The sequence below is a fragment of the Solanum pennellii genome, chromosome 8 (genome assembly GCF_001406875.1).
Source record: "Solanum pennellii chromosome 8, SPENNV200".
Lineage (NCBI taxonomy): Eukaryota > Viridiplantae > Streptophyta > Magnoliopsida > Solanales > Solanaceae > Solanum > Solanum pennellii.
The window spans coordinates 64,307,318-64,319,777 of NC_028644.1; the positions used below are offsets into that span (position 1 = coordinate 64,307,318).

Here is a 12,460-nt window from a genome sequence, read left to right on the forward strand (position 1 = left end):
AATAAGGTATATAAATATCCAAAGTTCCCATTAAAATTGCTGTAAAGTCATATATTCGATCAATGATCAGAATTTTTAATAAGGGAAGTTAAAGAAAATTTTAAAAAAAAATTTGATATTTACTATATATATTTGAAGAATTATTTTGATTATAAATAAATAATATAATTTTCTATCGAAGGAGATTTGAAGAAACTCCTTTAACTGTAAGGTGGATCCATCACTGAGTCATGTTACTACTTCGTTCGTTCCATGATAATTGTTGATTTTTTGTTTTGAAACACTTCTAATAAATTATAAATAAGAAAAGATAGTTCTATTAATTTACCTTTTAATTTTTTTTAAAAAAAATCACAAACATATTCATAATTAATTTCTTCGTATAAATATTAAGTATTAATTTTTTCTGTTTTTATTTTTTAAATTTTTTTAATTGTAAATCTTGATTCTATCTCACTAATAGTAAGTTGGTGAATTTATGTACGTATAGAACTCGTTACCGACAGAAAAAAGCATATCATAACTCTTGAATAAGACGTAACCCCAATCAACCAAAAGAGGCTAAAAGACAAAAATCAAAAAACAAAAAACAAATAATTATTATTTTAAAAAAAAGAAAGAAGAAAAGGAGAAGACAGAATTATTTGCAGTATATTAACATGGTCGATCAAGTGAGATCCATTTAAACCATTTATCGTTTACGTACTTGCCATGCAATAGATAAATCAAACTCGTACGAGTTTCAATTTAAATTAAACACGTCTTATAAAATTAGTTTCATAAATTTTTGATGTGCACAAATGCACTATGGCTTCTTGGAGTGTAAACTTTTGGACTTCTTTACAAGTGAATATATATTACTATTGTTTATATGGATTTATGATTAAATAATTATTTATATAAAATTTTAATTAAAATTAAATATTTTTTATAAAATTTTAATTTAAAATTAACATATTTCATAGAGTCTTATAAAATTTGAATGTTCGAATCTCTCTTTCTGGTGGCCGGTGGAGGGTCACAATATGCGTGCACATCAACATGCTCACTTAAATTCAGACTGTTACATTTGTCGGGATTGCAAAACATAAAAATTATATGCATTTCCCCCCCTTTTTTGCATTTATTTAGTGTGTACTTTGCTTGCTCACCTTTTTCATTGTATTTCGATAAAAACATCGAAAATATTTTTAAATTATCAGTTTCGTTAATAAATTATTATTCAGTTTTTTAAAAAAATTCTATTTTATTAACTTAATTTAAATATACTTTTTGATCTGTCGCATGATATATATAACAGATTATTTTAAATTCTTATCGTAGCATAATACTTGTAAGAAGAAGTAAAGTATAAATTCGACGAAAATTTAGAAATATATCTCACCTAAATGACGGATAAAAAATGTATTTAATTTCAAATAATTAAGTATATCTGTCAATGAAATTGCTAATTTATATCAAATTTATCTCTTATATTTTACGAGAATTAATTCTCGATGGTATATGTGTTACTAGTGTTAGTATATTTTTTTGTTATATTATTGGTAAATCTTTATTAGAGGCAAGGGCTTAGGGCCTTAGGCATCCAAAGAGACAATTTATTTTCTGATTTTAAGAATGATGAGAAAAAGAAAAAGCAAAGAATAAATAAATAAAGTAAAAGAAAACACAAAAAGATATGTGTCGGTGGTTGGTTGTTATTATTTATTTATTTGGAAATTTCTATGTTTATTTATAATAAAAAATTATTTAATTTGTCACCGATCAAAAAAAAAATTTATATAACAATAAAACGACTTCGTGGGTGACCTGTCTTTCCCCATTTTCCCACCATCCGTACAATTATAAGTTCATCGCGATCAAGCCAAATCAGAATTTTTATATATATAAAAATTTAATATTTATTATATATATAAAAATAATGAGTTAAATTTTATTTATATCATAAAATTTTTTATCGAAGATGATCCGAACGAATCCTTTCGCTTTATTTAGCTCCTCAATACTATACGCTTCTTAAATTGATGTTAAACAAAAAATTATCTAAATAAAAAATTTAATTAAGATTGAAAGAATATGTGAGATGGACCACGTTCATTAATTATGGCTTCACTTTCCTGCTTTTCCATTTAATTTTTTTTAATGGCATGTTACTTGTGAAGAAGCATGTTATTAATTACTATATTGACATAAAAATTATATCGATTATTAGTAAAAGTAATTATTTCTAAACAAAAGCCAACACTGACCCCCAAAAAGTTTTTTTACTAAATTGAATTTTATTCCAATCATTTGTGCATATACTTTTTTTTATATATAAAAAAAATATAATTAACTTCATTATTCTTTTTTATTCTTTAGGATTAAAGCTATATATAGAATTACAATAGTTTGATCTTTTTGAATTACAAAGACATTATTTGTATACGATTTGATGAAATTAATAACTTTTTAAAATAAAACTTTAACTCAAATATTAATTGGAGCTGTATATGACCTAAATAGGTTATTTACTAGATAAATTTCAAATAAAATTAGAATAATTTTGAGTAACATTTTAGTGTATTTTTTTATCATGCTGCAAAATATTGTGATTAATAGTACGTTTTCTATAGTTATTGAATATCTAAAAATTTTGTTCAAAATATTGAATTAATATAATCTAAGTTAACTTTAAAAATTATTAAATTGACTTTTGTAAAATGTAATATAACAATTAAAAACTTATAAAATAATAAAAAATAAAATATTAATTGAATAATTTATTCTGATAAAACAAAATAAAATATTTTCATTGTGTGATTCTTACTCCAAAAGGGGTGTACGGATTTCATGGTCAATGCACATCTCCCATTAGTAATTTCTAATGTTAATTTCATTAAATGACCTTCATTAATGATTTAATAATATATTGGCCATGGCTTAATACATTAATTATCTCTATTCAGTTTGTTTCAATTAAATATCTAAATGGGTAACAAATATATACATGTTACACATTTTTTTTCCTATTTTTTTAAAAAAAAAATTGTACATCATCTTAAATATTTATTTATAAATATGTTAATCACATAAAACGTACTACCTTCATTAGGTATATTCATTATCTTTAATCAAAATTATAATTTGTTGAAACTAATTTTATGATAACATATTTATTTATTGGCATTTACTTTTATGTGAGAAATATATATGAAAAAAAAAAACTTTGCGGCGACCGACTAGGGAAGTTACAAACTTATAATCAATAAACTAACCGCCGCCTTTGACCTAAAATGTCATAACTTAAAAATCAAAATTCACGTGAACCTGTTTTTACAATAAAGGAAATTAAATACAAAATAATAATAAAAAATTGATTTTTATTCTTTCTTTGATTATACATATTTATCAAACACATGAATAAATCAAAAATACATATAAATAGATTTTTTTTAGATATATGCATTACACAAAGGCCATCTAAATTTCATCAAAATTAGAATTTAGATTAATTAGTCACAGACCACAAGACTAATTAATATGGTGGGACTCTTACTTCTTCATGATTAACTAAATTATATGGACAGTGTATTGTAAAATGTCTATCTAATAGGAACTAAAATATATTTCGTGTAGTTCACAAAATCGGATTAGAAAAAATTAGAATGTATACTGATCTTATTTATATCATAAAGATTAATATATTTGGATATTCTTTAATTTACGTATGTTCATGAAAAATCAATTGAGGCGAAAGCATAAAATATATATATTTTTTTAAAAAAGTACGTAGAGTAATAAAAATTGAAGGATATGAAACTACAAAATTATATTATAACTATTAAAATGAACGAATACACTACTATCTAATAATCTCCTATTTAAATTTGTGCTCTTCACAACCTCATATTTAAAGTCATGTCCTTAACAAGTTGAAATTACAATCTTATCACATACGTGTATATATATATATAAACCTTGTATTCATAATATAATTCATCGATAAATGAATTTCGGTGAATCGTTTGGCGTCAATATGGTTGGTTTGCAGAACACATTTCTTTGTCCATTCAATTAAATTTTAATATATTTTAATTTAATATCTATAATTATATAAATATTTTTTAATTCTTAAATTTCGTACTTAGTCAACACATGCATAATAAATTAAGACGGAGAAATAACAAAATTTCTTTTCTATCGAAGAAAAAGAAGAGAAATCACCGCTATAATAGTGCTTGAGAATCATTTCAGTGGTAGAAAATACAGTTCATTTTTTCTTTTTACTGCATCAAGAATTCAGCCAGAAAAAAAGAATTAAAAAAAAGAAAGAAGAGAAAACAGTAAATTCTTTTTTGTTTTCTTCATAATATACAGAGACAAAAAGGAACAGAGAGATATTATATATTATATACAGAAAGAACCATCATGATGAAGAGGTAAAATTTTAATAAATTGCAATATTTTTTTTTTCTAAAAAAAAAAAAATACAGCTAGCGAAGAATAACCAGAAAGAAAGAGCCAAGAACCAACATATTCATACTATTTTTATTTTTTTTATAAAAAAAATTAATGTTTTTTTTTGTGTTCCTTCCTTTTATTTTTGTTATACATATATGTGAAGTTTTTAGATATATATCTCACTCTATTTTTCTCCTCCTCTGTCTATAGGTCCATATTTCTGGACCCAATAATCTTTCTTGGAGGAAAAAAATTGAAATTTGATTTGTTTGATATATATAATATTAGAGGTAATTTTGGGTGCTCAGATCTTTTCTTTCAGATCCTGGTATTGTGTCTTGTTTCATGTTTATAATCTTGATTTATAGATGCTAAATGTATGTTTTTCACTAATGGGGTTTCTGTAATTTTGTCAGAAATGATGTTTTTTTTTGTTTTCATGAATCAAAATGAATGATATTATGCAAGATTTGGTTTTAGAAGAGTGAAATGGTTATAAAGATTGAATCTTTTTTATCATTTTGAGCTCTACTGCAGGGGTGGTTGTATTTAATGTGTATATTGTTCTTCTGTTTATATGCTTTATCAGCAAGTTTATAATGGAAATTAATAACATACTATAATCTTAATGTCATTAAGTTTTTTAAACCAATGTGGTTTCAAGTTTCAACCCTATGATTTTTTATATGAGGAATATCAACTGATTGGTCCACATTGAAGTTTTGTTGGTATTATTCTTGTTGCTGGATTTTCTTGTTGCCTTCCTTTCAAGTTGGATCCACATGCATTAGTTTGGTTTCATAGTTCTTGCTATATTGCTGATTTTTAGAGGCACTGGAGAGGGCCCTCATTATGGGGGCCCTGTGTCATGTGGGGAAGTATAAAGATGATATGACTTGTAAAGTCTAAAGTGTTCCATTTTTAGTTATAATTGCCTGATTCTGACAATAAGATCTGTAATTGTCCTATGCTTGAACAAGAACTGAGATTATTGGCCCTTTTAGAAAAGACCCTATACTTGTGTTGGTTGATGCATTATTCTTGATTTGGCTTGTGAGTTTTCCAGTTGTAAAGGTACTGTATTGTTAGTTGTTATTTGTAAATATCATATTTTGCTTTTTCATATGCTTGAGTCTTTCGTGTTCTTCTTGACGATCTATTGAAAGGAGCTATGATTGATTATAAGAGGTGGAAATGATTTACGAGGTTGTTTGTTTCCTATGCAGGTAAGTAATCTATAAAAAAGGATACAACATGAAGCACAAAGATGGAAAACCATATCCACCAAATAAAAATTCAAAGAAAATTCAAGTGACACTAATAGTTGTGGTGCTCTGTGGGTTTTCCTTCTATCTTGGAGGAATTTTTTGTTCTGAAAAGGATACATATGCAACTAAGGAGGTTAACAGGGAGGATGAAACTTCCATAGGGAATTCTGCTGGCTCTCTACAAACCAGAGGCAATTCCTTTACTGAATGCAGTGCTGACTATCAGGACTATACCCCATGCACAGATCCGAGGGTATTTGACTATATTCTCTTGACTAATCTAGTTCTTGTTAACTGTAATCGACTATGTCAATGATATGTTGTTGATGTTGCAGAGATGGAAGAAGTACGGTCTTCATCGCCTTACTTTCATGGAACGACATTGCCCTCCTAATTTTGAAAGGAAGGAATGCTTGGTTCCCCCACCAGATGGCTACAAGGTGCCAATAAGATGGCCAAAGAGCAAAAATGAATGTTGGTACAGGTAATACTTGTGTTCTGTATCTTTGTTTGTCTATTGTTTTGTCGTTGGATTTGTTCCTAGCATTGTTTTTTTGCTAATTTTTTCTGTTCTAATCTGGCTTCAGAAATGTTCCATATGATTGGATTAACAAACAGAAATCCAATCAGCATTGGCTCGTAAAAGAAGGGGAGAAGTTTATCTTTCCTGGTGGTGGTACTATGTTCCCAAATGGTGTTGGGAAATATGTTGATCTGATGGAAGATTTGATTCCAGAAATGAAAGATGGCACCGTCCGAACTGCCATTGATACTGGTTGTGGGGTGAGTGCATCGTTACTCAATCTAAAGTGTTATCAATGCTTAGATATCTAAACTGCATTCCTTATGGATATATGAGCAACAACTAATACTCAATCGGATAAAATGAGGGAGGATTCCACATCCATAGCCATGTTTGCTTTCCATTATGCTTTTGTTATAACTTATTCACTTGATTTATATCTTCATGTTCAGCTATCTTTGAGCATAAGGTCATAACCACTATGCTAATTATATATTTTGCTAAATCCTGCACAGCCACGAGCTGATCATTATTGTTTGTAATATCACATCTTTTCGTCAAAGTGCTTATTTACAAAACTTTATATATCTAATGTTTCTCATGTGTAATTTTTGAGATATATAATCTGGAATCTGTATGCTTGAGGCACCGCATGATTGGTTGATTGTTATATAAACTAGAAATTCTACTTAATTTATGTTTTTTCTTCTTAATCTAGGTGGCAAGCTGGGGAGGCGATCTACTAGATCGTGGAATTCTGACAGTCTCTCTTGCTCCAAGAGATAATCATGAAGCTCAAGTTCAGTTTGCTCTGGAACGTGGAATTCCTGCAGTTCTGGGAATTATTTCGACACAGCGTCTTCCTTTCCCTTCAAACTCTTTTGACATGGCTCATTGCTCGAGATGCCTAATTCCATGGACTGAATTTGGTAAGCAACATTGTTAGGGAAAAGGTTATTATGCTTGTCTAGATTTTATGCGGAGTGTGATCCCCAATTCTGCAATAAGACTAGAAAATGGAAATGCTTTATTAGGCTGCTTTCTAATCAGTCCTCACTGTTGGCAGGTGGAGTTTACCTTCTTGAAGTACATCGTATACTGCGTCCTGGAGGTTTCTGGGTCCTTTCTGGCCCACCAGTGAACTACGAGAACCGTTGGAGAGGATGGAACACCACCATTGAGGAGCAGAGATCAGATTACGAGAAGTTGCAAGATTTGCTAACTTCAATGTGCTTCAAATTATATAACAAGAAGGATGACATTGCCGTGTGGCAGAAGTTGACAGACAATAGCTGCTATAAGAAACTTGATAACTCTGATAGCTACCCACCAAAATGTGATGATGGTACTGAACCTGATTCTGCGTGGTACACTCCTCTTCGACCTTGTGTAGTTGTGCCTCCAGCTACTAGGAAAGTTAAGTTGAATGNTAGGGATGGTGGAGATAGTATGGCGCGAGTTGAGGATATGTTGCACAAAATGATGAGGAAGTTTGGTGCTAATGATGATCACATTAAAGAGTTAAGGAGTGATTTAGCGGGTATTGGGCAGAAAGTCGATACACATGCAATATTAATTAAGCAGTTTGAGTTACAAATGGCCCAACTATCTGCGCCTGTGAAGACACGGCAACCGGGCACTCTTCCTAGCAACATTGTCCAAAATCTGAAAAATTACTGACACTGTATGGCAATCACTACTCGGGGTGGTAAGTAGACCATTGACCCTCATATGTCGTCTATGAAGAAAAAGGTGATAAAAGATAATGATAAGGTGATAGAGGGTAGTGGTGAAGGAGTGATATATCGTGGTTTCATGGTATTGTTATGTGATGATGGTACTGAACCTGATTCTGTGTGGTACACTCCTCTTCGACCTTGTGTAGTTGTGCCTCCAGCTACTAGGAAAGTTAAGTTGAACGCCCTAGCCAAATGGCCAGAAAGGTTGCATGTCGCCCCAGAACGTGTTTCTGATATTCGTGGAGGTAGCGAGGGTGCCTTCAAGCATGACGATAGTAAGTGGAAGGTGCGAGCAAAGCACTACAAGAAGTTGCTCCCTGCTATTGGAAATCTTAGAGGCTCGGGTGCCTGGGTCTGAGGCCCCTTCTGCAGAGCCTACTGAAGACACAATGATGGCGTCCCTATTCGCCACTTCAGAGATTCCACCACCTCCCCCTCGAGAGCATGCCAAGAGGCGTAGGGGTCGAGAGGAGGATGAAGCTCGAGCACGGAAGAAGGAGCGCCGTGAGATGGAGGCTGCGAGGAGAGCCTCGCTTGCTGAGGAGGAGGCGCGTCAGATGAAAGCAGGAGAGTTAGCTGTTGGGGCATCTAGTTCCAGAGATGTGGCGATAGCGGGAGGCACTGCTGATAGTGTTGTTGCTGATGAGGACACTACTGAGGGTGTCCAGATTACAGAGGTAGTGGGTTCCGGGGAACCGAACCCACCAGCTTGCTGATCATCGGCACTTTGCGCCCCAGGTTTGCTTCACCTACCACTCTCGTATTTCAATTTTTTTATGCATTAGGGACAATTCCNATGACGATAGTAAGTGGAAGGTGCGAGCAAAGCACTACAAGAAGTTGCTCCCTGCTATTGGAAGTGACAAGGTCAGGAATGTGATGGACATGAACACCTTGTACGGAGGTTTCGCTGCTGCTCTGGTTGAGGATCCACTTTGGGTCATGAATGTGGTCTCCTCTTATGCTGCCAATACACTCCCCGTGGTCTTCGACAGAGGTCTTATCGGAACGTTTCATGACTGGTAATATAGATTTACTTGCAAGATTGATGCATAAACTGCAGAGTTGATTCATTTCTAAGTTGTCTGATATCCACTTTTTAGTTAACCTCTTTGTTTGTGGTTCTATAGGTGTGAGGCTTTTTCGACCTATCCTCGAACGTATGATCTCCTTCATGTTGACAATCTCTTCACTGCTGAAAGTCATAGGTAAGAACATTTGCGCCTTTAAAAGCTTTACCCTACCCCATCATATAGTACATAACGTTCTCATTTCTAAACGATCAAAACGGACTATATCCTGACATTAGTTATGTGCATCTTACAGATGTGAAATGAAGTATGTTATGCTAGAAATGGATCGTATTTTGCGACCCAATGGATATGCAATTATCCGGGAATCTAGTTACTTCATAGATGTCGTTGCCCCTATGGCTAAGGGAATGAGATGGAGCTGTCACGAAGAAGACACAGAATATAGCGGACAGAACGAAAAGATACTGATTTGCCAAAAGAAGCTTTGGTATTCAAAGGAGACTTCACTATAAACATGGTGAAACTATATACAAAGTTGTGATTATATCTCTTTGGATAAGAGGAGTCCATATATTTATAGTACCACCAAAACCATAGGAGAAAAACTCCAGAGCTCAAAGAGTATTTTTATTTGTTTCTATAGATTATGAGAAATTGAGATTTTGATTTTGAAGAAATTTAGTCCAAAAAAAAATAACAACCATGTCTTGTGCTAGTAGTCTCTTAGTTCCATTTCATGCTATAATATTCTTTGTAATTTTCTTTCATGTATCTTCTTAGAGTTGTTGAAAAAGTAACAAACATTACAGCCTCCTTTTTTTATGTATCTAATTGATTGTCAATTTCTCATGAATGAAATGGTTAATATTCAAACATTTGTAACTAAAGTGTGGACAGATGAGATGGTCACGCATTTTAACATGGTATCAGAGCAGACAGAGGTCTGGGATTGAATCTCATCGTCACTCAATTTTTATCTTTATTCTTTTAAAAAAAAATTGCACGTGCTTGAATCTTGAAAAAGAATCAGGCCTGTATGTGACGAGTGTGTTGAGATCATTAATACCTATTTAAAGTGTGCACTCTCTAGCAGCTTAAGCTTTTAGAGTAAATGATTACATGAGATGAATCCATATATGACGGGAAGTTCAATCGATTTATTATGATTTGCGTATCATCGTTCTATGATGTACTATTCTTATGTAGCTTTGAAATCATGTAAGTAAGGTATCATAGATTTTCATAAATAAATAAATGACTGATAAATTAAAGGAAAAAAAAAAGGTATAAAGATAGGATGAGTTACTATGGATGAAATATTGATATCATGACAATATAATAAAAGTTTATGATTTATCAAACGATAGATTTGTCATGACTTGCATGTTAATATTTTGTAACATAGTGTATTTTTTTTTTCATTTTATTCGCAACTTCCAAATTACGACCATCCAGTATGATTTGTGAATAATTTAACAAGATAACTTTATTGAAAATTGAAAGTCATATCGATCTGTCATGACTAACTTTATTGAAAATTGAAAATCATATCGATCTGTCATGACTTGCATGTAATAGTGCCCAATGTCGCTCTACTACTCTATCTCGCAGCTTAAAAATTATTATTTTGGAATTTCTTATTACATTTTTAAAAAACTATTTTTGTACAAATACTAAATCTAAAGAACAATATTAAATTGTACTCCTAATTCAATTGTATTCATGTTTTGCAAATCACCTTAGTTGGATGAGACTTGAGACCCCCAAGTAATATAACTTGTTATTCCTTTTATAATATAACTTGTGAATATTATGACACAAAAAATAAACTTATACCTTATGAAAAATTATTTATTATTTAATGTTAGTAATATTTTTGATAATTTATTTATTGTTTTAAATTATGTAGAACAAAATTAAAGACTACATATTTGTGAGACACCCCTAGTTTTGGGTTAGCTCTTTGTTTATTGGGCTAGCCCACTCAAAGAAGGCAGTTGTAGGCTAACAGGTAAGGGTGGACATGGATCGCATCGAACTTATTCGATTCTTCAATTTGATTTTGGCATTTTTTTCCGACTTTCAACTTTTTGATTCGGTGTTTAGAGTAAGGTTGAACAAAAAATCAATAGATGAAATTAACCCAAAACTCCATTAACAAGAAGCTAAGAAAGAAGGAGAGAATCTCTCATTGTTTGAGCTTAAAGACTAACTATTACAATGCTGCAAAATATCATTTATAGAATCTTGCTTCTAACAATCTAACTAACTTGAAAGAAATTAGTTACGACAAACAATACAAAAGGCCTATACTACCCTTGATTATTTTGTGACTGAACTAACTTTCAACTACCTCGCACTTATATCTCATCAAAGGTTCACGGTTCTTCGGTGAAACAAAAAACAGATTTTTGTATATATTTTTTTACTAATATAATTTTTTAATTTTTTCAAAATCTAAATATTTTTAACTTTGGCCTTGAACTTTTAGGTCCACTTTTGTTACTCTCTTTACTCTTTAGTTGCCATAAATTAATTCATAATTTTTAATGAGAAAACGAAATTGCATTTGATATGAAAATGGCTGCATGTGATCATTAATGTATGTTTAGTGAACCATTATCTAATTAATGTAAGTTTGGTCTATAAAAATGTATGTTTTCAAGGAAATTGTTCACTTTTTTTTAACAAAAAAAAAAAACTAATAAATAAATAGTTTGGTCTTAAAATAAAAGATTTTTTTTTATACTTTGATTCTTATTAAAAAAAATTGTTCTGAATATATCGAATTGAAGTTGAAAATGTTTGAACTAAAAAACTAATTTAGTTTGATCTTTGACACATATATTTTTAAAAAAACCAAAAAATTAAGTTAAACATTTATTAAAAATCAAATCGAAGACAAGATGCTCTTATTGAAATAATGTCCAGTCATTGTTGATTTTTGCGTCAGCTTATCAAGTGAAAGGTTGAAAGGGAAAGCACGTGAATAAACTATACTCCCTCCATTTTAATTTATAATATGAACATGAAGTTAAAGATATTGATGTATCATTATATATATATCAAATAAAAAAAGGAAAAATGACTGATAGAAAGTACACTTTTAAGTTCTTTTATTACCATTATCTCTTATTAATTCTACAAATCTTCCTCATTTTCGCACATCAGATTAATGTATCAACGTATTAAATTAATGTATCTCGCGCATCAGATTAATGTATCATGTATAAAATGTACATCAGATCAGATTACTGTATCATGTATAAAATGTAATGTATCTTACTTAACGATTAATGTACTCAAGCATTAGATTAATGTATCAGCGCTTATATTATTTTATCAGTTTAAGGGATTTTTGTACTTATAAGGAACGAATGATAATTTTATCTCAAAAGTAAGTGATTTCTATCCTTTGCCCAAAAAAAAAATATCATTCTCTTTAAAACTAAC

General features: G+C 30.8%; 1 protein-coding gene across 5 annotated transcripts; it reads left to right on the top strand.

The window, feature by feature from the left end:
- The first annotated feature begins 4,278 nt into the window (after positions 1-4,278).
- Positions 4,279-9,849, top strand: LOC107028867 (probable methyltransferase PMT21). Of its 5 annotated transcripts, none has more exons than XM_027919134.1 (10): positions 4,279-4,421; positions 5,670-5,964; positions 6,047-6,195; positions 6,299-6,494; positions 6,953-7,163; positions 7,301-7,662; positions 8,155-8,259; positions 8,790-8,995; positions 9,104-9,181; positions 9,300-9,849. In XM_027919134.1, exons 2-10 carry the CDS (start codon positions 5,698-5,700, stop codon positions 9,517-9,519), a joined length of 1,794 nt encoding a protein of 597 aa, XP_027774935.1. In that variant the 5' UTR covers positions 4,279-4,421; positions 5,670-5,697; the 3' UTR covers positions 9,520-9,849. The 5 variants fall into 5 exon arrangements, with proteins under 5 accessions (XP_027774935.1, XP_027774933.1, XP_027774934.1 ...); XM_027919132.1 differs by lacking the exon at positions 4,279-4,421 and adding an exon at positions 4,583-4,733; XM_027919133.1 differs by lacking the exon at positions 4,279-4,421 and adding an exon at positions 4,583-4,733 and having other exon boundaries at positions 7,301-7,601; positions 8,094-8,259.
- Positions 9,850-12,460: the final 2,611 nt, after the last annotated feature.

Bases quoted from the DNA above. Each gene is read 5' to 3' on its own strand.
- LOC107028867 (XM_027919134.1), top strand. From the start codon at position 5,698: ATGAAGCACAAAGATGGAAAACCATATCCACCAAATAAAAATTCAAAG. The intron at 6,196-6,298 runs GTAATACTTGTG...ATCTGGCTTCAG, and splicing joins AAAAATGAATGTTGGTACAG to AAATGTTCCATATGATTGGA. The intron at 8,260-8,789 runs GTGCGAGCAAAG...AGTAAGTGGAAG, and splicing joins ATGACGATAGTAAGTGGAAG to GTGCGAGCAAAGCACTACAA.